This window comes from Ranitomeya variabilis, chromosome 4 (genome assembly GCF_051348905.1).
Source record: "Ranitomeya variabilis isolate aRanVar5 chromosome 4, aRanVar5.hap1, whole genome shotgun sequence".
In the NCBI taxonomy this organism is placed as follows: Eukaryota; Metazoa; Chordata; class Amphibia; order Anura; family Dendrobatidae; genus Ranitomeya; species Ranitomeya variabilis.
The window spans coordinates 437,925,271-437,951,782 of NC_135235.1; the positions used below are offsets into that span (position 1 = coordinate 437,925,271).

The following is a 26,512-nucleotide window of genomic DNA, read 5'->3' on the forward strand; positions in this document are numbered from 1 at the left end:
TCTGTGAGGATCCCACCCCTGACAGGGACCCTCTGTCTGCAGCTCAGATGTTCCTCCTTCTCCCCCTGTCTGCCTGACAGGTCCTCTCTGGGTCAAACCCAGGTAGCTTCTCTCTCACTTCCTATCCAACCCACCAGTTTTACCCGTGTGTGAGGAGTGCCCTAATAGATAGGACCTTTGCTCCCCCTGGTGGACTGGAGTGTGAAGTGTAGTGTGTGACTGTGATACCTTGGAAGGTGAACTCCTTTAGTACCATCAGACGTAATATCACTCCACCTGGTGGAAGAGCGACATTACTGCAACGACCAGGACTCTGGGGCGCTGCATAACTGTATTTCTCTGATTTTTTTTTTCCCCGATGGATTTTAAAATGATCCGTTTACTAGTCAGTTTTAATATCAGCAGGAAAACTTCCAAAAATAACTATACTGCCATTTTGACACGGATTTCCAATGTAAGTACACCAGCCTCATCAGTTATAAGATATCTTTTAATGCATGGAGTTTGTATTGGGCTACTTTCACACTTCCGTCGGTACGGGGCTGTCGCAAACCGTCGGCCCGACGGACGTTGTGCTAAATTTAGCACAACGTGTGCAGCGGATGCAGTTTTACAACGCATCCGCTGCCCATTGTGATGAGCGGGGAGGAGGGGGCGGAGGTCCGGCCGCGCATGCGCAGTCGGAAATGGCAGACACGTCGCACAAAAAAAGTTACATTGAACTTTTTTTTGTGCGTTGCGTCCGCCAAAATATGACGGATCCGTCGCACGACGGATGCGACGTGTGCTCTTCCATCGCTAATACAAGTCTATGGGCAAAAAACGCATCCTGCGAGCACATTTGCAGGATCCGTTTTTTGCCCATTATGACGGATTGCGACGGAGCCCAGAAGACGGAAGTGTGAAAGTAGCCTTAGGAAACTTGGTGAGTAATGCTCTTGAAATAATAAGAAAGCTGCATATGTCATGCAAAAGGGGAAAAAGTCTGCAGCATTGTCGTGGCGTTGTCCCGAAAAACTGCTGTATGAGGGAGCTTTGCCTCTGCAGCATTGGGGGGCACAGAATCTAGCCAGATCAGGAACAAATGGTGTGCTCTAATGATCCGGTCAACTTCAAAGCAAGGCGTACAAGTTGTGTTGGAAAGAGCTTACAAGCACTAAACGCCTAAAAGAGCAATAACCAATAGACTGAAAGGGCTTATCCACTACTTGGACAGCCCCCTCTTGATCTAAACGTTTGGTAAAACCTTCACTCACCTCCCGTGCTGGTGTCGTTCCAGCAGTGTCGGCACTCATGATCCCGGGGCTAACGTACAGTTGTTGACATGTGACCTCGGCACCCAATCAGCGCTGTCGTCACTGTCCCTGCCACCGCCGGACATATCGAACATGAAGAGGGAGTCCGGGCTGCAGCTGATCTCTCACTTCCGCTTCATGTTCAATTCAACAGGAGGCGGGGACAGTGACGCCAATGCTGATTGGGCGCCGGGGCACGTGTCTCTACCGCATGGGAGCCAATGGGAGAGCGAGTGCCGACATTGCGGGAACACGGGAGGTGAGTATAGGTTTTTTAAATTTTATCTGGGCCAAGTGCGGGGTATGAGAAGGATTTGTCCAAGCAGTGGGCAACGTCTTTACTAATCCCTCTGTTCTGAAGAATTTTGATTAACAAAATTGCAAAATTGCTTGTGTTTACATGCACTTTGTAATTTTACACAGTTAAGATGAGTTTCAGCTTTTCTGGCTTAATATTCAATACTTTAGAAGGTAGTCTGCTGTATTTAGCCACTGCTTATCCAAATAAAACCAGCTGATCATTAGAGTGAAGAGAACACCACATATGATGGTATCCTAGTGATAAGGTATCAAACACTATCAGGCCCCTTCACACTTCCATATAAAATCGGTACCGGTAATATACCGTATACAGTATAGACCAAAAGTTTGGACACACCTTCTCATTTAAAGATTTTTCTGTATTTTCATGACTGAAAATTGTACATTCACACTGAAGGCATCAAAACTGTGAATTAACACATGTGGAATTATATACTTAACAAAAAAGTGTGAAACAACTGAAATTATGTCTTATATTCTAGGTTCTTCAAAGTAGCCACCTTTTGCTTTGATGACTGCTTTGCACACTCTTGGCATTCTCTTGATGAGCTTCAAGAGGTAGTCACCGGGAATGGTTTTCACTTCACAGGTCTGCCCTGTCCGGTTTAATAAGTGGGATTTTATAAGTTGTGTTGTGCAGAAGTCTGGTGGATACACAGCTGATATTCCTACTGAATAGACTATTAAAATTTGTATTATGGCAAGAAAACAGCAGCTAAGTAAAGAAAAACGAGTGGCCATCATTACTTTAAGTAATGAAGGTCAGTAAGTCCCAAAAATTGGGAAAACTTTGAAAGTGTCCCCAAGTGCAGTGGCAAAAACCATCAAGCACTACAAAGAAACTGGCTCACATGAGGACCGCCCCAGGAAAGGAAGACCAAGAGTCACCTCTGCTTCTGAGGATAAGTTTATCCGAGTCACCAGCCTCAGAAACTGCAGGTTAACAGCAGCTCAGATTAGAGACCATGTCAATGCCACACAGAGTTCTAGCAGAAGACACATCTCTACAACAACTGTTAGGGCTTGTTTCAATTTGCGAGACACACGTCCTTGTCTCGCATGTGGAAACCAAGCTGTGGCGCCGGCACTCCAGAGCGGAGCGTGTGGCCGCATAGGAACACATGCAGCCGCACGCTCTGCTCCAAAGTGCCGGCGCCATAGCTTGGTTTCCACATGCGAGACACGGACGTGTTTCTCGCAAATGGAAACAAGCCCTTAAAAGGAGACTTTGTGCAACAAGCAGAAGAGACTTGTTTGGGCTAAAGAACACAAGGAATGGACATTAGACCAGTGGAAATCTGTGCTTTGGTCTGATGAGTCCAAATTTGAGATCTTTGGTTCCAACCACCGTGTCTTTGTGCGACGCAGAAAAGGTGAATGGATGGATTCTACATGCCTGGTGCCCACCGTGAAGCATGGAGGAGGAGTTGTGATGGTGCTTTGCTGGGGATTTATTCAAAATTAAAGGCATACTGAGCCAGCATGGCTACCACAGCATCTTGCAGCGGCATGCTATTCCATCCGGTTTGCGTTTAGTTGGGCCATCATTTATTTTTCAACAGGACAATGACCCCAAACACACCTCCAGGCTGTGTAAGGGCTATTTGACCAAGAAGGAGAGTGATGGGGTGCTACGCCAGATGACCTGGCCTCCACAGTCACCATACCTGAACCCAATCGAGATGGTTTGGGGTGAGCTGGACCGCAGAGTGAAGGCAAAAGGGCCAACAAGTGCTAAGCATCTCTAGGAACTCCTTCAAGATTGTTGGAAGATCATTCCCGGTGACTACCTCTTGAAGCTCATCAAGAGAATGGCAAGAGTATGCAAAGCAGTCATCAAAGCAAAAGGTGGCTACTTTGAAGAACCTAGAATATAAGACATAATTTCAGTTGTTTCACACTTTTTTGTTAAGTATATAATTCCACATGTGTTAATTCATAGTTTTGATGCCTTCAGTGTGAATGTACAATTTTCATAGTCCTGAAAATACAGAAATTTCTTTAAATGAGAAGGTGTGTCCAAACGTTTGGTCTGTACTGTATACTCGAGTATAAGCTGAGACCCGTAACTTTGCCACAATAAACTGGGAAAACTTAATGACTCGAGTATAAGCCTAGGGTGGAAAATGCAGCAGCTACCGGTAAATTTAAAAAATAAAAATAGGTACCAATAAAAGTAAAATTAATTGAGACATCAGTAGGTTAAGTGTTTTTGAATATCCATATTGAATCAGGAACCCCATATAATCCTCCATACAGTTCATGATGGCCCCATAAGATGCTCCATATTAAAATATGCCCCATATAATGCTGCACGAAGGTTAATAATGGCCCCATTAGGTGCACCATTATAGACACATTTGCCCCATACATTGCTGCATAAAGGTTAATAAGGGCTCCATAAGATGCTCCATAGAGACATTTGCCCCATATAATGCTGCACAAATGTTGATTATGGCCCCAGAAGATGCTCCATAGAGATATATGCCCCATATAATGCTGCTCAAATGTTGATTATGGCCCCAGAAGATGCTCCATAGAGATATTGGCCCCATATTCTGTTGCTGCGATAAAAAAGAATAAAAAAAATGACATACTCACCTCTCGTCGCTCAGGCCCCCGCCACTTGCAATATTCACCTGTCCTCGTTCCACCGCTGGGCGCCGCTGTATCTTCCGTGTCCTCTGCACTGACGTTCAGGCAGAGGGAGCTCACTAACCACATCATCGCGCCTTCTGACCTGAGCGTTGCAGCAGAGGATGTGGAAGACGGAGTGGCGCTCGGCGGTGGAACGGGGACAGGTGAATATCGTGCAATGCTGCTCACCCTCCCCATTATATTCACCTGCTCCCGGCGCGGTCCCTGGCAGCTTCCCTGCTGGTCTCTGGGCGCAGACAGCTTCTTCCAGCGTTGAGCAGTCACCGATACCGCTCATTACAGTAATAAATATGCGGCTCCACCCCTATGGGAGTGGAGTCGCGTCCATATTCATTACTGTAATGAGCGGTACCATGTGACCGCTCAACGCTGGAAGAAGTTGTCAGCGCTCGGAGACCATCGGAGATGCAGGGCGCGCCAGGAGCAGGTGAGTATGTGACACCCCCCCCCCATCCCCAGGACAATGACTTGAGTATAAACCGAGAGGGGCACTTTCAGCCTAAAAAAACGGGCTGAAAATCCCGGCTTATACTTGAGTACATACGGTAGTATCGGTGATATGGATCAGTGTGCCATCAGTGTTTTTCCTGTATGGCAAAAAAAATGACAAACCTTCTCCTATACTTTTCAATGTTAATCAAGGAAGGTACACTGATGCCACCCATGTGCTGTGTGTGTTTTACACGCACCCATAGACTTGTATTGGCCTTGTCATCCGTGCTGCCGGTGAAAAAACAGATGCCTTTGTGTGATTTACATGGACACGAGGTCCGTGTAAAAACAGACATGTGCATACCACCATAGGTTTTACTAAGTACGTGTGATATGTGGACAAAAAACGGACGTGTGAATGAGGCCTAAGTATTTAGCTTCATCATCCAATCTTGTGAAGCCTGGTATGAGCAATAAAAACTGTTGTGAATTTGGATTCTGGGCTCCCCCGGTGGCCGCTTTTGGAATTGGACTTGTCATCCTCTTTCCTGTTTCACCTGGTTCCATCAGTAGTGGGTGTCGCTATTTAAGCTCATTTCTCTGGTGGTTTCTTGCCGGTCAACAATGTTATCTGATGCCTCTCAGTGCTTGTTCCTGCTTCTAGACAACTACTAGATAAGTTGGACTTTTGTCCATGTTTTGTTTTGCCTATTTGTTCCAGTTCACAGCTGAAGTTTTGTTACTGTGTCTGGAAAGCTCTCGTTGATCAGGGATTGCTACTCTGGCGTTATGAGTTAATGCCAGAGTTTAAGGTAATCTCTGGATGGTGTTTTGTTAGTGTTTTTCTGCTGACCATGAAAGTATACTATCTGTCTTCTGCTATCTAGTAAGCGGACCTCAAATTTGCTAAGACTATTTTCCTGCTGCGTTTGTAGTTTCATCTGAACTCACCGTCATTATATGTGGGGGGCTACTGTCTTCTTTGGAATATTTCTCTAGAGGTGAGCCAGGTCTTATATTTCCCTCTGCTAGCTATTTAGGTCTTAGGCCAGAGCTGGGCATCTAGCGATAAATAGGAAATGCTACCTGGCTATTTCTAGTTGCGCGGCAGGCTTAGTTCATGGTCAGTATAGTTCCATCTTCCGAGAGCTTGTCCCTCTATAGGCTTGCTATGATCTCTGCCTGCAGAGATCATGATAGTTTGACCGGCCAGTAAAGTGTTAAAGACCCAGGTTGAGAAAGGAGAGTTATAAGAAGTCTGCTGGAATTTTTTTTTTTTTTTTTTCCTCCAGTCTGCCTTGCTGCAGTCTTTTTTCTCTCTCTCCTCCTAATCTCTGTATGCTCTGTGTGCACCTGACAATAATGGATCTCCAGAGTGTAACTGCGGGTTTGAATAATCTCATCACGAAAGTACAAAATTTACAAGATTTTGTGGTACATGCTCCGGTATCTGAGCCGAGAATTCCTTTGCCGGAGTTCTTCACAGGGAATAGAGCTAGCTTCCAGAATTTCCGAAATAATTGTAAGCTTTATTTGTCCCTGAAGTCTCGTTCAGCTGGAGACCCTGCTCAGCAGGTTAGGATTGTGATTTCCTTGCTCAGGGGTGACCCTCAAGATTGGGCCTTCTCATTGCCAGCAGGGGATCCTGCGTTACGCGATGTGGATGCGTTTTTTCTGGCCTTGGGCTTGCTTTATGAGGAACCTCATTTGGAACTTCAGGCAGAAAAAATTTTGATGGCACTATCTCAGGGGCAAGACGAAGCTGAAGTTTTCTGCCAAAAATTCCGTAAATGGTCTGTGCTTACTCAGTGGAATGAGTGCGCTTTGGCGGCAACTTTCAGAGAAGGTCTCTCTGATGCCGTTAAGGATGTTATGGTGGGGTTCCCTTTGCCTGCAGGTCTGAATGAGTCCATGACAATGGCTATTCAGATTGATAGGCGTCTGCGGGAGCGCAAACCGGTGCACCATCTGGCGGTGTCTATGGAAAAGACGCCAGAAAGTATGCAGTGTGATAGAATTCTGTCCAGGAGCGAGCGACAGAATTTTAGACGGAAGAATGGATTGTGTTTCTATTGTGGGAATTCTACTCATGTTATATCAGCATGCTCTAGGCGTACAAAGAAGCTTGATAAGTCTGTTTCCATTGGCACCATTCAGTCTAAGTTTATTTTGTCTGTAACCCTGATTTGCTCTTTGTCATCCATTGCCACGGACGCCTATGTTGACTCTGGCGCCGCTCTGAGTCTTATGGATTGGTCCTTTGCCAATCGTTGTGGTTTTAATTTAGAGCCTTTGGAGACTCTTATTCCTCTGAAGGGGATTGACTCCACCCCATTGGCTAATAATAAACCACAATACTGGACACAAGTAACCATGCGTATCAATCCGGATCACCAGGAGATTATTCGTTTCCTGGTGCTGTATAATTTACATGACGATTTGGTACTGGGATTGCCATGGTTGCAGTCTCACAACCCAGTCTTGGACTGGAGAGCAATGTCTGTGTTGAGCTGGGGATGTAAGGGTATTCATGGGGACGTACCTTTGGTTTCTATTTCGTCGTCCATTCCCTCTGAAGTCCCTGAGTTCCTCTCTGATTATCAAGACGTCTTTGACGAACCCAAGCTTGGGTCGTTACCTCCGCACCGTGAGTGCGATTGTGCCATAGATTTGATACCGGGTTGTAAATATCCAAAGGGTCGTTTGTTTAATTTGTCTGTGCCGGAACATGCTGCTATGCGGGAATATATAAAGGAGTCTTTGGAAAAGGGACATATTCGTCCATCTTCTTCTCCCTTGGGAGCTGGGTTTTTCTTTGTCTCAAAAAAAGACGGCTCTTTGAGACCATGTATTGATTATCGGCTTCTGAATAAGATCACTGTTAAGTATCAATACCCATTGCCATTGCTTACTGATTTGTTTGCTCGTATAGAGGGTGCTAAGTGGTTCTCTAAAATTGATCTTCGTGGGGCGTATAATTTGGTGCGGATCAGGCAGGGGGATGAGTGGAAGACCGCATTTAATACGCCCGAGGGCCACTTTGAGTATTTGGTCATGCCTTTTGGTCTTTCTAATGCCCCTTCAGTTTTCCAGTCTTTTATGCATGATATTTTCCGCGATTTTCTGGATAAATTTATGATAATATATCTGGATGATATTCTGATTTTTTCTGATGACTGGGACTCTCATGTCCAGCAGGTCAGGAGAGTTTTTCAGGTTCTGCGGTCTAATTCTTTATGTGTGAAGGGGTCTAAGTGCGTTTTTGGGGTCCAGAAAATTTCCTTTTTGGGGTATATTTTTTCTCCCTCTTCCATTGAGATGGATCCCGTCAAGGTGCAAGCTATTTGTGACTGGACTCAGCCCTCCTCTCTTAAGGGTCTTCAGAGATTTTTGGGCTTTGCCAACTTTTACCGCCGATTTATTGCTGGTTTTTCGGATGTCGTTAAACCACTGACTGATTTGACCAGACAAGGCGCTGATGTTGCTAATTGGTCCCCTCATGCTGTAGAGGCCTTTCAGGAGCTTAAGCGCCGTTTTGCCTCTGCCCCTGTGTTGCGTCAGCCTGATGTGAATCTGCCTTTTCAGGTTGAGGTTGACGCTTCGGAGATCGGAGCTGGGGCAGTGTTGTCGCAGAAAGGTTCCGACTGCTCCGTCATTAGGCCTTGTGCCTTCTTTTCTCGCAAATTTTCGCCCGCAGAGCGGAATTATGATGTTGGGAATCGGGAGCTTTTGGCCATGAAGTGGGCGTTTGAGGAGTGGCGCCATTGGCTCGAGGGGGCTAGGCATCAGGTGGTGGTATTGACTGACCACAAAAATTTGATTTATCTTGAGACTGCCAGACGCCTGAATCCTAGACAGGCGCGCTGGTCTTTATTTTTTTTCTCGCTTTAATTTTGTGGTGTCATACCTACCGGGTTCTAAGAATGTTAAGGCAGATGCCCTTTCTAGGAGTTTTGACCCGGACTCTCCTGGTAATTCTGAACCCACAGGTATCCTTAGGGAGGGAGTAATTTTGTCGGCCGTTTCTCCTGATCTGCGGCGGTCCTTGCAAGAGTTTCAGGCGGATAGACCGGATCGTTGTCCGCCTGATAGACTGTTTGTTCCGGATGATTGGACCAGCAGAGTCATCTCTGAGGTACATTCTTCTGCATTGGCAGGTCATCCCGGAATTTTTGGTACCAGGGATTTGGTGGCAAGATCCTTCTGGTGGCCTTCCCTGTCACGAGATGTGCGAGTCTTTGTGCAGTCATGTGACGTTTGTGCTCGGGCCAAGTCTTGTAGTTCTCGGGCTAGCGGACTGCTGTTGCCCTTGCCTATTCCTAAGAGGCCTTGGACACACATCTCGATGGATTTTATTTCAGATCTGCCTGTTTCCCAGAAGATGTCTGTCATCTGGGTGGTCTGTGACCGTTTCTCTAAAATGGTCCATTTGGTTCCTCTGCCCAAGTTGCCTTCTTCTTCTGAGTTGGTTCCTCTGTTTTTTCAGAATGTTGTCCGATTGCACGGTATTCCTGAGAATATTGTTTCTGACAGAGGTACCCAATTTGTGTCTAGATTTTGGCGGGCATTCTGTGCTAGGATGGGCATAGATTTGTCTTTTTCATCTGCTTTTCACCCTCAGACTAATGGCCAGACCGAGCGGACTAATCAGACCCTTGAGACATATCTGAGGTGTTTTGTCTCTGCTGACCAGGATGATTGGGTTGCTTTTTTGCCATTGGCAGAGTTCGCCCTCAATAATCGGGCCAGTTCTTCCACCTTGGTGTCCCCGTTTTTCTGTAATTCGGGGTTTCACCCTCGATTTTCCTCCGGTCAGGTGGAATCCTCGGATTGTCCTGGAGTGGATGCGGTGGTGGAGAGATTGCATCACATCTGGGGGCAGGTTATGGACAATTTGAAGTTGTCCCAGGAGAAGACTCAGCGTTTTGCCAACCGTCATCGTCGTGTTGGTTCTCGGCTTTGTGTTGGAGATTTAGTGTGGTTGTCTTCTCGTTTTGTCCCTATGAGGGTCTCTTCTCCTAAGTTTAAACCTCGGTTCATCGGCCCTTATAGAATATTGGAGATTCTTAATCCTGTTTCTTTCCGTTTGGACCTCCCTGCGTCCTTTTCCATTCATAACGTTTTTCATCGGTCGTTATTGCGCAGGTATGAGGTACCTGTTGTACCTTCAGTTGAGCCTCCTGCTCCGGTGTTGGTTGAGGGTGAGTTGGAGTACGTTGTGGAGAAAATTTTGGACTCTCGTGTTTCCAGACGGAAACTCCAGTATCTGGTCAACTGGAAGGGTTACGGCCAGGAGGATAATTCTTGGGTCAATGCATCTGATGTTCATGCTTCTGATCTTGTTCGTGCCTTCCATAGGGCTCATCCTGGTCGCCCTGGTGGATCTGGTGAGGGTTCGGTGCCCCCTCCTTGAGGGGGGGGTACTGTTGTGAATTTGGATTCTGGGCTCCCCCGGTGGCCGCTTTTGGAATTGGACTTGTCATCCTCTTTCCTGTTTCACCTGGTTCCATCAGTAGTGGGTGTCGCTATTTAAGCTCATTTCTCTGGTGGTTTCTTGCCGGTCAACAATGTTATCTGATGCCTCTCAGTGCTTGTTCCTGCTTCTAGACAACTACTAGATAAGTTGGACTTTTGTCCATGTTTTGTTTTGCCTATTTGTTCCAGTTCACAGCTGAAGTTTTGTTACTGTGTCTGGAAAGCTCTCGTTGATCAGGGATTGCTACTCTGGCGTTATGAGTTAATGCCAGAGTTTAAGGTAATCTCTGGATGGTGTTTTGTTAGTGTTTTTCTGCTGACCATGAAAGTATACTATCTGTCTTCTGCTATCTAGTAAGCGGACCTCAAATTTGCTAAGACTATTTTCCTGCTGCGTTTGTAGTTTCATCTGAACTCACCGTCATTATATGTGGGGGGCTACTGTCTTCTTTGGAATATTTCTCTAGAGGTGAGCCAGGTCTTATATTTCCCTCTGCTAGCTATTTAGGTCTTAGGCCAGAGCTGGGCATCTAGCGATAAATAGGAAATGCTACCTGGCTATTTCTAGTTGCGCGGCAGGCTTAGTTCATGGTCAGTATAGTTCCATCTTCCGAGAGCTTGTCCCTCTATAGGCTTGCTATGATCTCTGCCTGCAGAGATCATGACAAAAAACCAAAAATCTCAGCTAATATTTAATTTTTTTGATATACCGTAGTAATATTTCTTGTTCTTTCTGGCACAGTCCTTTTAATAGCGTTATGTTACATGAATGAGAGGAGAAGACAAACTAATCCTTGTTATTACTGTCACTTGGAAACTAAAAATACACTGACACAGATCCCAGAAATATACTGATAGTACCCAGGCCCTTCGCAGTGAGGTGTCGGTGTCTTTATAAACTTGTTGTCCATGTGGTAACTTTTCTGCCTTCTTTTAGTTTAAAAAAAAAAAAAATTGCGTAGATAACTATTTTTTTTGTATATATCAACAGTACAAGTAAAGATAATAAACATAGTACACTTGTGTGAAAAAGTGTGTGTCCCCTTCCTGATTTCCTATTCTTTTGCATGTATGTCACACCTAAATGTTTCAAGTGAACCTGTCACCAGGTTTGATCGATAAGAGATACGGCTACTGCCTTCCAGGCCTGATATACTGCATTCTATAATGCTGTACATCTGTCCCCAACCCGTCCTGTAAGAGAAGAAAAAGACCTTTTATTATATTCACCTGTGGGGCGGTGAGCCAAAACCAGCAACACCCCTCGGACCAGACCACCCCGCAGGTGTGTATAATAAGTATTTTTATTGTCGTGTTAGGGGCTTATATACAGCATTATAGAATGCTGTATACCTGAAAGGTGATGGCCGTATCTCATATCTGTCAAACCTGGTGACATGTGACAGAACTTAAATTTAAATATTAGTCAAAGATAACACAAAATGCATTTTTTTAATAAAGGGTTTTGTTATTAAGGGGAACAAAAATTCAAACCTACAGGGCCCTGTGTGAAAGTTATTGCGACTCCCCTCCCCTTAATACATAAATGAACTGTGGTTTATCACATCTTTGGGATGAGTTCAAATTCTCTATCCACACACAGGACTGATTTAGTGCCATACCTGTTCTCAATCAAGAAATCAGTTAAATAGGACCTGCCTGACAAAGGGAAGTCCTTCAAAGTTCCTCAAAAGCTAGACTTCATGCCGCGATCTACAGATATTCTGGAACAAATGAGAAAAAAGTAATTGAGATCTATCAGTCTGGAAAAGGTTATAAAGCCATTTCTAAAGCTTTGGGACTCCAGCAAACCACAGTGAGAGACATTTTCCACAAATAGTAAAAACATGGAACAGTGGTGAACCTTCCCAGGATTGACCAGCCGACCTATATTGCACCAAGAGCGCTGCAAGAGCCCACAACCTCAGAACAACACCCAAAGAACTGCAGGCCTCACTTGCCTCAGCCAAGGTCAGTGTTTATGAGTCCACCAGAGACTGGGCAAAGATGGTCTGCATGGAAGTGTTCCAAGACGAAAACCACTGCTCAGTAGTGATGAGCAAATATACTCGTTACTCGAGATTTCCCAAGCACGTTCGGGTGTCCTCTGAGTATTTTTTAGTGCTCGGAGATTTAGTTTTCTTCGCCGCAGCTGAATGATTTACTGCTATTAGCCAGCTTGATTACATGTGGGGATTGCCTAGCACCCAGGCTATTAGCCTGGCTAATAGCTGTAAATCATTCAGCTGAGGCGATGAAAACTAAATCTCCGAGCACTAAAAAATACTCGGAGGACACCCGAACGTGCTTGGGAAATCTCGAGTAACGAGTATATTCGCTCATCACTACTGCTCAGCAATAAGAATATAAACGCTCCTCTCAGTTTTGCCAGAAAAACCTCTTGATGATCCACAAGACTTTCGGGAGAATACTCTGTGGACTGACGAGGCAAAAGTTGAACTTCTTGGAAGGTGTATGTCCCATTACATCTGGTGGTGAAGTAACACTGCATTTCAGAAAAGGAACATCATGCTAACAGTAAAGTATGGTGGTAATGTGATGGTTTATGGCTGTTTTTCTGCTTCAGGACATAGAAGACTTGCCGTGGTCAATGGAACCATAAGGGTATGTGCACACGCTGGGGATTGTGCTGCGGATCCGCAGCAGTTTCCCATGCTTTTACAGTACAATGTAAACCCATGGGAAACGCAATCCGCAGTGCACATGCTGCGGAAAAAAACACGCGGAAACGCAGCGGTTTACATTCCGCAGCATGTCAAATCTTTGTGCGGAATCCGCAGTGGTTTTACACCTGCTCCATAATAGAAAACTGCAGGTGTAAAACCGCAGTGGAATCCGCTCAAAAACCACGGTAAATCCGCAATAAATCCGTAGGTAAAAAGCAGTGCTTTTGCCCTGCGGATTTATTAAATCCGCTGTGGAAAAATCCGTAGCTCCCACAGATACCTGTGCACATACCCTTGATTCTGCTGTCTACTAGAAAAAAATTCTAAAGGGGAATGTTCGGCTGTCTGTTCATGACCTCAAGCTGAAGCACACTTGGGCTATGCAGCAGGACAATGATTCAAAACACGGCAGCACGTCCACCTCTGAATGGCTTGAGTAAAACAAAATTAAGACTTTGGAGTGGCCTTTTCAAAGTCCTGACCTTAATTGAGATGTTGTGGCATGACCTTAACAAGGCGGTTCATGCTGAGAAACCCTTCTCTGTGGCTGAATTACAACAATTCTACAAAGATGAGTGGACCAAAAATTCCTCCAGAGCGTTGTAAAAGAATCATTGCCAGTGATGACAAACAATTGATTGCAGCTGTTCCTGCTAAGGGTGGTCCAACCAGTTATTAGGTTTAGGGGGCAATCACTTTTTCACACAGGGCCCTGTAGGTTTGAATTTCTTTTTCCCTTAAAGGGAATCTGTCACCCACCCCCCTCAGGCATTTTTAACTAAAAGAGCCACCTTGTGCAGCACTAAAGCTGCATTCTGTCAAGGTGGCTCTTTTAGTACGGGTCCCAGCAACAAACGCTGAAATAATCGCTTTTATAATGTGCCCCTCATACCTGAATTTGTCAGGGGGTCATGTCTTTTCCCCCCTGACACAAATGCACCACAGCCGTCACCCAGGGCCTCCGGGTGCCGCCTCCATTTCCTTCATGAACGTCCCCGGCGCCTGCGCTGTAAGTGTTTTTTTTTTTTTTCGGGCTTGCGCAGTTTACACTGCCCTTCGACTCCCATCACATGATGGGAACTTACAGCACAGGCGCCGGGGACATTCATGAAGGAAAAGGAGGCGGCGCCCGGAGGCCCTGGGTGACGGCTGGGAGGCGTTTGTGTTGGGGGGAAAAGACATGACCCCCTGACAATTTCAGGTATGAGGGGCACATTATAAATGAGTGCTCGACCCTGGGACGTGGGCTGCAGTGTTTCCGGGTCCGTCACTGCTAGCGCAGATAGAGCATCTGCCAGCTCTATCTGCGCTAGCGATGTGACATATCGGCACTTGCATTAACAGCAGCCCGGTAACGCATATGCTGAACGGGCTGCTATTAACGCAGTGTGAACCCAACACTTAGGGTAAGTTTACGCAGGGCTTTTTTTGCTGCTTTTTTATGCTAATTTTCAGCTGCTTTTTACAATACCAGCAAAGCCTATGAGATTTCAGAAATCTCATGCACGCACATTGGTTTTTTGTTTGATCAGTATTTTGTGCTTTGCTGCGTTTTTTGGACATAGAGCATGTCACTTCTTTCAGCGTTTTTCCAGCGTTTTTTAACCCATTGACTTGAATGGGTGTTGGGGAAAAAAACGCAGCATAAACACAGGTATCATTATTTGCTGCGTTTTTGCTGCTGAAAATCCAAGGACATTAGCATGGACAAAGAGAAAAAAAAATGCACCAAAAAAAGCAACAAAAACGCACCTAAACCTGCATTTTTGACGCAGCTTCTTTCCTGCCAAGATGATCAGGTTTCGCTGCAGGAAAAAAAAAAAAAGCAAAAACGCCCTGTGCGAACTTACCCTTATTCACACATCTGTATGACTTATCAGTTCAATATATGCAACTCTTGCACTGATCATTCACTCTTAAAAACTACTCTAATTTGTCTACAAATCTGTCTTCAGTGAAATATCACCTGTTGTCTTCAAGTCTATATAGAGTGAAGGGGGAAGAAGCTGTAGGAAGTAGAATTGTACAAGTAGAAATTACTGAGGCTTCTAGTGCAGAAAAAATACTGCTACAAATGCGGAAGCTTTATGGCCAGAAATAGTATTATTACTCATGTACACACATGAAAACTTATTCTGAATAATCACCTGAAAGTGCAAGGTACATATTGAACTTAAATTTGAATTATTATTTTATACATGCACAATATAGACTTTTAATAAATTAAATCTTATGGTAGCCACACACCTTAGATAGCAGTCATTTGAGGATTTGACCATACCCCTTCCTAAACAATGAAACTTGGCTGAGTAGGAAAAAAAATGCTGTTCGACACTCAGCAGCAGCTTATCCTGCAAAAGGACAACGGATTGAGTTTGCTGAAAACCAACAGGCCCGATTCTTCTTTTCCCTAATATTTGCTGAGTTTGGCCTGTTTGGACAATGTTTATTTCTTTATTGTAATGAGGAGCTTTGCACTATTTGTTATGTCTCACATGGTGAGGTGGATCGTGGAGGCACCCAGCATGGACTGATGACATTGGTGCAGTTTGGTGCACTAGATGAAGCAACCAAAGCTGTAGAAACCTTGTGCTGGGTTTAATTCGCACAGTAGAGTAATGTGATGAAGCAGAGTTGTCACAGGATTCCCCCAACAAAGAGGGGTATTCCACCATAATTTGCAAAATAAATCTTACATAATAACACCCCGGCAGCAGGCGCGCTGTCTGGGTGTTATGTTTGACTCTGATCTCTCCTTCACATCCCATATCAATCTCTTGCCCGCTCTTGCTGCTTACACCTAAAGAACATCTCTAGAATCCGCCCTTTTCTCACCATGGAAACAACAAAACCCCTCACTGTCGCCCTGATCCACTCCCGCCTGGACTACTGCAATGCTCTATTAATTGGCCTCCCCCTCACTCGACTTTCCCCTCTCCAGTCCATCCTTAATGCAGCAGCCAGGGTTGTCCATCTGGCTAATCATTACTCGGACGCGTCCTCTCTTCGCCAGTCGTTACACTGGCTGCGCTTTCATTATAGAATCCAATTTTAAAGTACTTGTTCTCACCCACAAAGCTCTCCACAGTGCAGCACCACCTTACATCTCCTCCATCATTTCTGTCTATCGGCCTAACCGACCGCTGCGCTCTGCAAATGACTTTCGACTAACCTCTGCACTAATCTGTACCTCTCACTCCCGTCTCCAAGACTTCTCCCGTGCTGCGCCAATCCTCTGGAATGCTCTACCCCAAGATATTAGGACCATCCACAACTTGCATAGTTTTAGGCGCTCGCTCAAAACACATTTGTTCAGAGCGGCCTATCACGTTCCCTAATCAGTCACTATGTTTGTGTGTGTGTGTAGCCCATTCACTATCTCCATCTATCCCCCACCCCCTGAAGATGGCTGGACCATCATTGTAAATACATCATTGTAAATACACACCTGTACTTTGTATCGCCCCACCTCATTGTAGATTGTAAGCTCTCACCAGCAGGGTCGTCTTATTGTGCTTTATTATTGTGTTGTTAACGTTGTTACCTATGATTGTTGTTTGAAACTGTTAAACTGTAAAGCGCTGCGGAATATGCTGGCGCTATATAAATAGAGATTATTATTATTATTATTAACTTGCACAATTGATGGCTGACTAAATACTTTTTTTCCCCACTGTACCTACATTAATGCTTTGTTATTCAATCCACAGCTGCTTGCTGAGAGATACTCCTCCTTCACGACCGGTCACTTCCACTAGTTATGTCAGTGGATTATCTGACATGCCACTTTCCTGCAAGACTGTGCAACAGTGTTTGCTGGACACAACTCAGCGTTTACCAGATCAAGAAGCCGTTGTAGTTGCTTATGATGGGACACGGAAAACCTTCAGCCAGCTAAGTAAAGATGTATGTGCAGAATAGACAGAAAATGTGCTGGGGATGTATGGTGGGCACCGTATATAAAAATGTTTTGGAGGGCAGCAAACTACCACGTTGCCCCCCTGAGGTTGGATTCCCAGAAGTAATACGTATTTAAACTTTGACTCTTCCAGTGATTGGCTGGGGATGGTTAATATTCACCTTAATACTGCCTGGGCTACAATGCAATTTGCAGTAAACCATTGTTCTACACTTTTGGTTCAGGGCTCTACTTTTGAAGCAGTTGTAGAAAGTATCATACTATCTTCACATCTATCATATTATATGTAGTAATATGTAACTCTGATGTAAATTTACATTTATAGTATGCGTGGACTGAGCCTTAATCACAGGTTTCCATATCTAAAGTAGCTAGCTATTCAGTACCCTGCAACATCAAAACCTGTCACCTAGTTTTTCACCACTTGCCACCGCTGTCTTCGGCTCTTCTACAGGTTAGAGGTGTTCCCATATGGATTAGGAATGACAAACAGCCGTTCAAACCCTACATATGCCGTAAACAAATAACCTTTGTGGTTTCAAAAAGCTAGACTCCCTTGAGAGAAGCAAGGATGTAAATGCCCAAAACTCAACCCAACCAGTCTGGTTGGATTCTTGTTCTGTCCCTGAGACCAGCGTAAGTCATCCCAAGCCCATCTGAAATCCTACTAATGCACTGTTGTCTTTTGGTTTTGGTGCATATGTAGGGAAACTGAGTATACTTGTACCTGGAATCCTCTTCAGACACGCAGGCGGGTTCTGCTACCATGCATCGTGCAACGCTTAGGCCATCACATGTACATCCAGCTTGACTGGGCATGTTCTGGAAACGGAACTTGCCGCATGCATAGGATTTCAGCTTGAGGTGTTTTATCTAGTCCTCAGGGGTGTCTATCAAACAAGATTAAGTTGATTTTTGGCACTACCTCCTTGACTTGGAAGGCTTAACTTGATGGATCTATGTCTTTTTTTTTTTTTTTAATTCAACTTATGCAACTTTTAATCCAGAAAGGAATTTACATATAGCTTGTGTGGGGATTGAAAGGCCTTTTTTTTTTTTTTTTTTTTTAAACAATCCTGATCTACAATTACATGAGGTCACATTTGGCACACAAAAGAGGTGACAAAATGGGTAGAAGTGGTGTTTTAGGGAAGAATAACCAGCTGGTTTATTTTACAGGGGTTGTCTGGGACTTTATCATTGATGGCCTATTCTTAGGGTAGGTCATCAATGTTTGATCAGTGGGTGCAACACCCGGCACCCCTGCTGATCATCTGTTCCCAGTGTTAGCGGCAGCTTGAACTGCTCAGTTATGCAGCTGCACAGCACAACTCCGTTGGCTGTATAGTGGCTGCACCTGGATTTTGTACTTCCGCCCCCTATCTAAATCAGAAGGGGATCAATGGGCAGTACACAGCGGCAGCCACGATGCTGTCAATGGAACTGCTCTGTGAAGGTCCGTAGCTGAGTAATTCCAGACGCAACCGACACCAGGAACATCTGATCAGACATTGATGACCTACACTAAGGATAAGCCAGCAATGTTAAAGTTCCAGACAACCCCTTTTTATCTGAATTCATAGGAAACTTTTAACAGGTTGTGATGGTGTGATATGCTATGTGGGTATCATTTTTGTGTATATTTATATTTTACTTATTTTCAAGGTGTTCTCTTGTAGGATGAGTTGTTATTTGCCATCTGATATTTTCCCCACAGTTCTGTATTGTTATCTCTCCACAGGGTCAGTGAATAATGTTGTTTGCTAATATGCTAATGACATGTTGACCTAGCTTGTTGAAACAATGAGCCCCTGCGACCCACCCCCTAACCTGCGAATGAGGAGAGGGACTTGTAAATATCAGGGAGGTGAGACACCGATCAGATCCTGCGTGGACCCATGATGTGAAGAGCATATCAGAGAGAAAGAAGAGTATATGGACCATGCTGTCCTCTGCTGGATTGTTGGACTTTTATCCTGTTACTGAACTGCATTCGTGTTCTGGACTATTGTATCCTCAGTGTGGTGGATTGTATATGGACCTTTCGTGTTTTTGCCTAAATAAAGGTTCTGGAATTGTTCACTATTCTCTTGCTCTGTTGATTGTGTGATACCGGAGAAGGAACCTGTGACAACTGGTGGCAAGCAGCGGGATCAAGAGAGCGTAACCTAATGGAGAACCACCCACAGAGTGAGTACAGAAATTGGACTGTATCCAGTTTACAGGAGAGAGCCAGAGACTTGGGCCTGAACTACCAGGGACTGACTAAAGAGGCCTTAATTGATCTACTGGTGGGTGCTAGCCAGACCACCTACTCCCATATGTCTGAAGGACGAGCACTGGAGATGAGGACGCCCACCCCAAAAAAACAGTAGGTGGTGTGGTATGAAGAAGAGATGGCGGTTCTGGGCCCAGGCATCGTCTCTCAGGAGTACAAGGAGGAGGCTGCCCGCCGGGCACGCACAGCGGAGACAAGCATTGGAGCTTGAAAGAGGAAGTAACGCAATGTGGAATGTAAACCCAACGATCCGGGAGACTGTACAGATCACCCGGACAGACTTTAAGCCATTTTATGAGGCTTCCGGAGATGTGGAGGGGTTCTTCAAGGACTTTGAGCAGCAGTGTGCTGTGATGGAGGTGCCCCACTCTGGCTGGATGCGTTTGTTAGTGGGACTCCTGAACGGTAGCCTGGCGGAGGCTTACCGAACCATTGACTCACAGCGGAATCGGGATTATGACATTGTAAAGCAGACTATCCTGGATTACCATGCTATCACCCCAGACTCATATAGGGCCAAGTTCCGAGACCTCCCATGCACCACGGGGGGATCGTTTAGGATGTATGCACATAAGATGTCCCAGGCATGTCGGAGATGGCTGGAAGCAGAAAATGCCTTTACTGTGGAAGGTGTTATACAGGCGTTCCTTATAGAACAATTTCTTGCCAAGTGCCCCGCAGAAGTACGGGAATGGGTCCGGGAGCGCACGCCGTGCACCGTGGATAGAGCTGCAGCCCTGGCCGATGAAGCCTTTACTATCCGACCACGATGGAGGAGGCTTCTGGACAATGAACCACGGCCTTCTCCCACGTCCCGTCCCTCTCCTATTATATCTGCCCCTCCACCCAGCCGCAGGCCGATGACTATCACGCCTCACAATCCTGGGCCCCAACAGTTCCGACCACGACCTCGGGGTATCACAGAGAGGAGATGTTACGGGTGTGGGCAACCTGGACATTTGCAGTCTGGCTGTCCCTCAAGGATTCGGAGGGAGCCCCTCGCAGCCCCACCCCATCCAGTGCATCTTGTGCACTCCATCCCGCCTGAGGAAGAGCTACCACCACCCCCACCAGAGTGGACCACGGACCACGGCACAATAGATACCCCTTCTGGAGTGTACGGACTCCGGCCTTTGTCCATCAGAAATACACAGCAACTGCATTGCCACCTGCAGGATGTCTTAATTGATGGATGCAAAGGGTCGGGATTTAGAGACACGGGGGCATTCCTGACTATCGCTGACCCCCGTGTGGTTCGACCCAAGGCACTTCACCAGGGCCTGGGAATTCCCTTTGTCCTGGCGAGGGGTGTCCGCAAATATATACAGCGAGCTTTGGTACGTTTGGATTATGGTTTTGGAGAAAAACTGTGTTGGATTGGAGTTATGGGAGGACTTCCTGCAGATATCCTCCTTGGAAATGACATTGGGGAGTTAAAGTCATTTTGTGGGAGCAGAAGGTCTGTTGGCCTCTCACTCTTCTGAAAGAACAATTGGAGGGAGATATCGCAGATACTAGAACGCCCATCATTCCCTACGTTCTAGAGTTCAGAGACTGTCTCGCCAAGCTAGCTACCTTGGCTAATGAACATCAGCGAATGGCCCAGTCCAGTCAAAAAGCCTGATATGACCATAAAGCCAGGACCCGGGAATTTATGGACAAGTGCTCATGATTAGGGTTGAGCGACCTTGACCTTTTTAGGGTCGAGTCATGTTTTGCGAAACCCGACTTTTTGAAAAGTCGAGTCGGGCGAAATCGGCCGATTACTGCGAAAGGTCGAGGATCGGCCGGAACACGAAACCCTATGCACGTCAATGGGGATTTTATTTTTTTTTCTCTCTCTCTCTCTCTCTCTCTCTCTCTCCCCCCCCCTCCATCCCAGCCCCGAAAATTTCGTTTTACACATTGCAAATCCCTGCTGCGCGCAAGCGCTAAAATGATCATAGGCGTGCACGCCCCTAACCCCTATGTCATCACTCTGCCCACACTCCTTCATTGGCTGAAAAAATGGCGCTAAACGCGTCATACGAAACGCGACTTTGGCGCCAAGATCGCGTACCGCATGGCCGACCCCACACAGGGATCGGGTCGGGTTTCATGAGACGCCGACTTTGCCAAAAGTCGGCGACTTATGAAAATGAACGATCCGTTTCGCTCAACCCTACTCATGATTATTGCAACCCCTGCCACTGTACAAGGAACTATAAACAGTGAAGGAAAGTGGACTAAAGTGAGCAGGCCAGTGGTCTGTGTAGACCTAATGGCGTGCTCACTTATTATGAGGGGGGAGAGGTTGTGATATGCTATGTGGGTATCATTTTTGTGTATATTTATATTTTACTTATTTTCAAGGTGTTCTCCTGTAGCATGAGTTGTTATTTGCCATCTGATGTTCTCCCCACAGTTCTGTATTGTTATCTCTCCACAGGGTCAGTGAATAATGTTGTTTGCTAATATGCTAATGACATGTTGACCTAGCTTGTTGAAACAATGAGCCCCTGCGACCCACCCCCTAACCTGTGAATGAGGAGAGGGACTTGTAAATATCAGGGAGGTGAGACACAGATCAGATCCTGTGTGGACCCATGATGTGAAGAGCATATCAGAGAGAAAGAAGAGTATATGGACCATGCTGTCCTCTGCTGGATTGTTGGACTTTTATCCTGTTACTGAACTGCATTCGTGTTCTGGACTATTGTATCCTCAGTGTGGTGGATCGTATATGAACCTTTCGTGTTTTTGCCTAAATAAAGGTTCTGGAATTGTTCACTATTCTCTTGCTCTGTTGATTGTGTGATACCGGAGAAGGAACCTGTGACACATGTCATAGAGACTTATATGAAATTTTGATTGGCTGGATCTGGGTTTTTTAAACCCCTACTGATTCCTACAATAATGGGACAGAAGTGCAGTGCTGCACTCATCCAAGATATAACATGGGCTCTGTAAAATTGGACTTATTTTTTAGCAGTCGGTGGACCTGGACCTCAAGAGACCCAAACTTCTGACATTTTCCTATGACTCATCAAAGTTTTCTGAAAGAGCAGTTACACTTTAAGCAAAGTTGTGATTGTGCCAACTGAGTATCAGCAGCAGACCTGAAATCCATCCCGCCATCTGTTTGGCAGGCTGTTTCTCCTTGCCTAATCTCCACTTAAAAAGAGTGCTAAACTAGAATATACAGCTAATAAAAGTAGAGTGTATAAAGAGAGCTGCTGTCATTGCTGTTCTCATTCATAACACTGTCTGGAGCTTTTCATGACTGGGTGCAGCAGTAATAGTGGCTTTCTCTCCCCAGCTTGAAATGGCTGACAGTAGATAGCAGTAGACTGCACTCAGCTGAAGTTCTCAGACCTATGAACCTAACAAGATCGAGCTGGTTTTACACTTGCGTGGACTGCACTGCATATATGAGCTAGTAAACTGCTGGGTTTTCTCACTTGCCAGTTACCTTGCAAAAGTGGGTGTTTAAAATGGTTTTGTACTTTGTGCTCAATTAAATGATTCTTGATATTCAAGATATAAGATTAAAATATACCGTATGATTCAAAAGTTGGACACACCTGTTCATGCAGTGGTTTTCTTTGTTTGTATTGGGATATGCACATTGTAGATTCAGACCGATGGCAACAAAACCATGAAGGAGCGCATCTAGAAATCAAGAGTCTAGAAATGTGTGAAACAAACCGGAATTGGCGTTGAACCGTAGATTCCTCAAAGTACCCCCTTTTTATTAGTGATGACATCTTTATATCCCTCTAGGTATTCTCTCATGTAGCTGTGTCTAACAAATACGTGACAGTTGGTACCAAACCTCTCAAACTTTGTCTCATTAGAGCACAGTACAGATTTTCACTGGTTTAATGACCAGTCCTTGTGTTGGTTTTGGCCTAACAAGTGTATCCTTCTTGTTTGCAGTCCTAATTAGTGCCTTCTTTGTAGGCATTTGACCATAAAGACCTGCTTCTCACAAGTCTTCTTTAGGCCTTTGATGTTGAGATGTCTGCTACTTGATGTTTCTGCATCATTTATGAGGGCTGTTACCTGAGGTGTGATCAATTTGTGGTTTTTGAGGCTGGTAACTATGATAAACTTATCCTCTGCAGCAGAGGACATTCTTTGTCTTCCTTTCCTGGGTTATGCCTCATAAGAATTAGTTTAATCATAGTAATTGATGGTTTTTACGACTGCACTTAAGGATAGCTTCAAGGCTCTAGCAATTTTCCAGATTATGTGAACTTCATGTCTTTAAAGTAATGATGGACTTTGATTTCTTTTAGTTAAGTGGTTCTTGCCATATTCTGGCTTTAAACTGTTGTTAATTAGAGCTCAGCACTCTATGGAGTTGTGAACCAACACTGCCTCTGCAAAACACACACGTTATGGTGGCAAACACATTTTGAAGGCCAGTGATTTTACAAATGAACCCTTGACCATTCATAACTGTTCATTGGAAGCCATTACAGGTGAGCTTGTCCAAACTTTTCACCGGTACTAATGCATTTTTACAGTATGTTGTTAAAATTTATGTTTTGAATAACTTCAGGATATATGTTTCGAGGGGGTCACAGCTTTGTATTACTGTTAACACATCTGGCAACTTGTAGCCTGCAGTAGAGAGAAATGACAATAGCCCATCATTCAGATCTGTCTGATTCATGCAAAACCCCTCTAATGTGGTATACAGCTCTCATTGAAGTAATAAAACCTGTAAAAAATAATGAAGCAATAGATACACTTCAGATTGTAACTACTTTATAAAACCTATGATGAGGAGCATATATTCATATTATTATTAGTAGTTATTATTATATATAATACTGGACTTTTTATACATAGTATAGATCCTAATTTCATACATTCGAGTACCGCCAAGAATAAAATTGTCTGTTGTTCTTTTTAAGAGGATTGCCAAGTGTCTGTAGTGGCATCACTGGATGTTTTCTCTCATCAGGTGGAGACCATTGCTGCAGGCCTCTTGGCTCTTGGCTTGAAGAAAGGAGAACGTCTGGGAATGTGGGGGCCAAATTCTTATGAATGGGTCGTTATGCAATATGCAACAGCTCAGGCTGGTCTTATATTGGTAAGACAAAGTTGTGCTCTCCTTACTATGTATTTTTATTTATATAGACTTTTTGTAAACCATAACCAAACACAATTAAATTTTTTTTTTTGTTTTTTTTTCATTTTTTAAATTTTTTTCTGGCATCCATAAATGGGCTAAAATAAAAAGTATGGCCTACGCTGTTCCCTGTGCTCCCGCAATGACTCTATGGTGTCCTGTGGTCTCTGCTTACATGATTGCAGCTAATCACTGTCTGCAGCATGGATGGCCATATGTATAGCATGTGATCATTACACCAAGTGGGTCAGTGATGTAAACTGAGACAACCTAAGGATCACGGGACAGTCATTACTAGAATTGAGGAGCAAACTATGAGCATATGTGTTACTTAAGCTCCTCTTTACCTGCAAGAAAAAATCCCGAAAACACCCTTAAAGGGAAACTATCCATTTGGAAATGCTATGCTATCTGTGGACAAGCTGAATGTGTGAACTCTGAGACATCAATTTAACACCACACGGAAATCCGTATTGTTATGTGTCAGCACTGAGAAGTTAAGCTTGACCCGGCGAATTGGAATACTTTGGGGGCATGCATGTGTGAGGAGACAGCAGGCACGTAGGATGCAGTAACGGAACGTAGTCAGAGCAAGGGTTAACAGGGGATTTAATTCTACAGTGGATACTCCACGCAGGGAGAAGTAGAGGGAAATGTTCTTAATACAAATTACTGCAACTTGGAACACGGTAGTAAAACAAGTAACTGAGACCATACGTTCAGAGGAAATAGACTTATCAATCCAACACAGTCCTCAGTGTATTCCCTGGGTGCAAAAGGTGGCGCCAAGGCAATGGCGCTGTGGAAATTCGGCGTTGTCCTGGAGAGGATGGCGTCTTGGTCCTGTCGTGGGCAATGTCTGTCCTGCACGGCGGTTTCCCCTATGTGGGGTCTGTTTAGAAGCTTAACAGGATAAAGTTCACAATGGGTGGTACGACTCTCCGGTCTGCGTGGGCGCGAGGCTATGTCCCATACATGTGCCCTTTGTCTCACTGTCAGCGGTGTCAGCGATATCGGTACATGGCTCTGACGACAGTCTCCGTTTATCGCCCTCTGGCCTTCAAGTCTTAGGCCTGCTCTCTGATGATACTCTGCGTTAGGAGCACCTACACTGACCTCTTGTGCACTGCACATACCCGCCGTAGCTGTCAGATTACTCGCACGCTGCAATTCCCTCAGCTAAGCTACGCCCCGTCTTCTCAACTGCCGGGAACAGTCCAGGGCCTTAAGCTTCCCCCCTGCAACATAGGTGACAGCCCCAACGGAACGGTTTCGGACCCGTCACAGAGGAAGCACGCCTAGCTGGGTTTTTCTCCTTACACATGCATGTATGTGTAATAAATAAATAAAATACACACATATATATATATATATACATACACTCACCGGCCACTTTATTAGGTACACCATGCTAGTAACGGGTTGGACCCCCTTTTGCCTTCAGAACTGCCTCAATTCTTCGTGGCATAGATTCAACAAGGTGCTGGAAGCATTCCTCAGAGATTTTGGTCCATATTGACATGATGGCATCACACAGTTGCCGCAGATTTGTCGGCTGCACATCCCAAAGATGCTCCATACAAGGCAGGATGGATCCATGCTTTCATGTTGTTTACGCCAAATTCTGACCCTACCATCCGAATGTCGCAGCAGAAATCGAGACTCATCAGACCAAGCAACGTTTTTCCAATCTTCTACTGTCCAATTTCGATGAGCTTGTACAAATTGTAGCCTCAGTTTCCTGTTCTTAGCTGAAAGGAGTGGTACCCGGTGTGGTCTTCTGCTGCTGTAGCCCATCTGCCTCAAAGTTCGACACACTGTGCGTTCAGAGATGCTCTTAGGCCTACCTTGGTTGTAACGGGTGGCGATTTGAGTCACTGTTGCCTTTCTATCAGCTCGAACCAGTCTGCCCATTCTCCTCTGACCTCTGGCATCAACAAGGCATTTCCGCCCACAGAACTGCCGCTCACTGGATTTTTTTTCTTTTTCGGACCATTCTCTGTAAACCCTAGAGATGGTTGTGCGTGAAAATCCCAGTAGATCAGCAGTTTCTGAAATACTCAGACCAGCCCTTCTGGCACCAACAACCATGCCACGTTCAAAGGCACTCAAATCACCTTTCTTCCCCATACTAATGCTCGGTTTGAACTGCAGGAGATTGTCTTGACCATGTCTACATGCCTAAATGCACTGAGTTGCCGCCATGTGATTGGCTGATTAGAAATTAAGTGTTAACAAGAAGTTGGACAGGTGTACCTAATAAAGTGGCCAGTGAGTGTGTATATATATATATACACACACACACACACACACACACACACACAC

General features: G+C 45.1%; 1 protein-coding gene across 2 annotated transcripts in view; it reads left to right on the forward strand.

Moving 5' to 3' along the window:
* The window catches only part of ACSF2 (acyl-CoA synthetase family member 2), a 135,795-nt gene that overhangs the window by 27,809 nt on the left and 81,474 nt on the right, over positions 1-26,512 (forward strand). For both annotated transcript variants that reach the window (XM_077251446.1, XM_077251445.1), the window contains exons 2-3: positions 16,579-16,774; positions 24,020-24,148. In XM_077251446.1, the coding sequence (XP_077107561.1) occupies positions 16,649-16,774; positions 24,020-24,148 (255 nt within the window). In that variant the 5' untranslated portion in view covers positions 16,579-16,648. The remainder of the gene's footprint in view (positions 1-16,578; positions 16,775-24,019; positions 24,149-26,512) is intronic.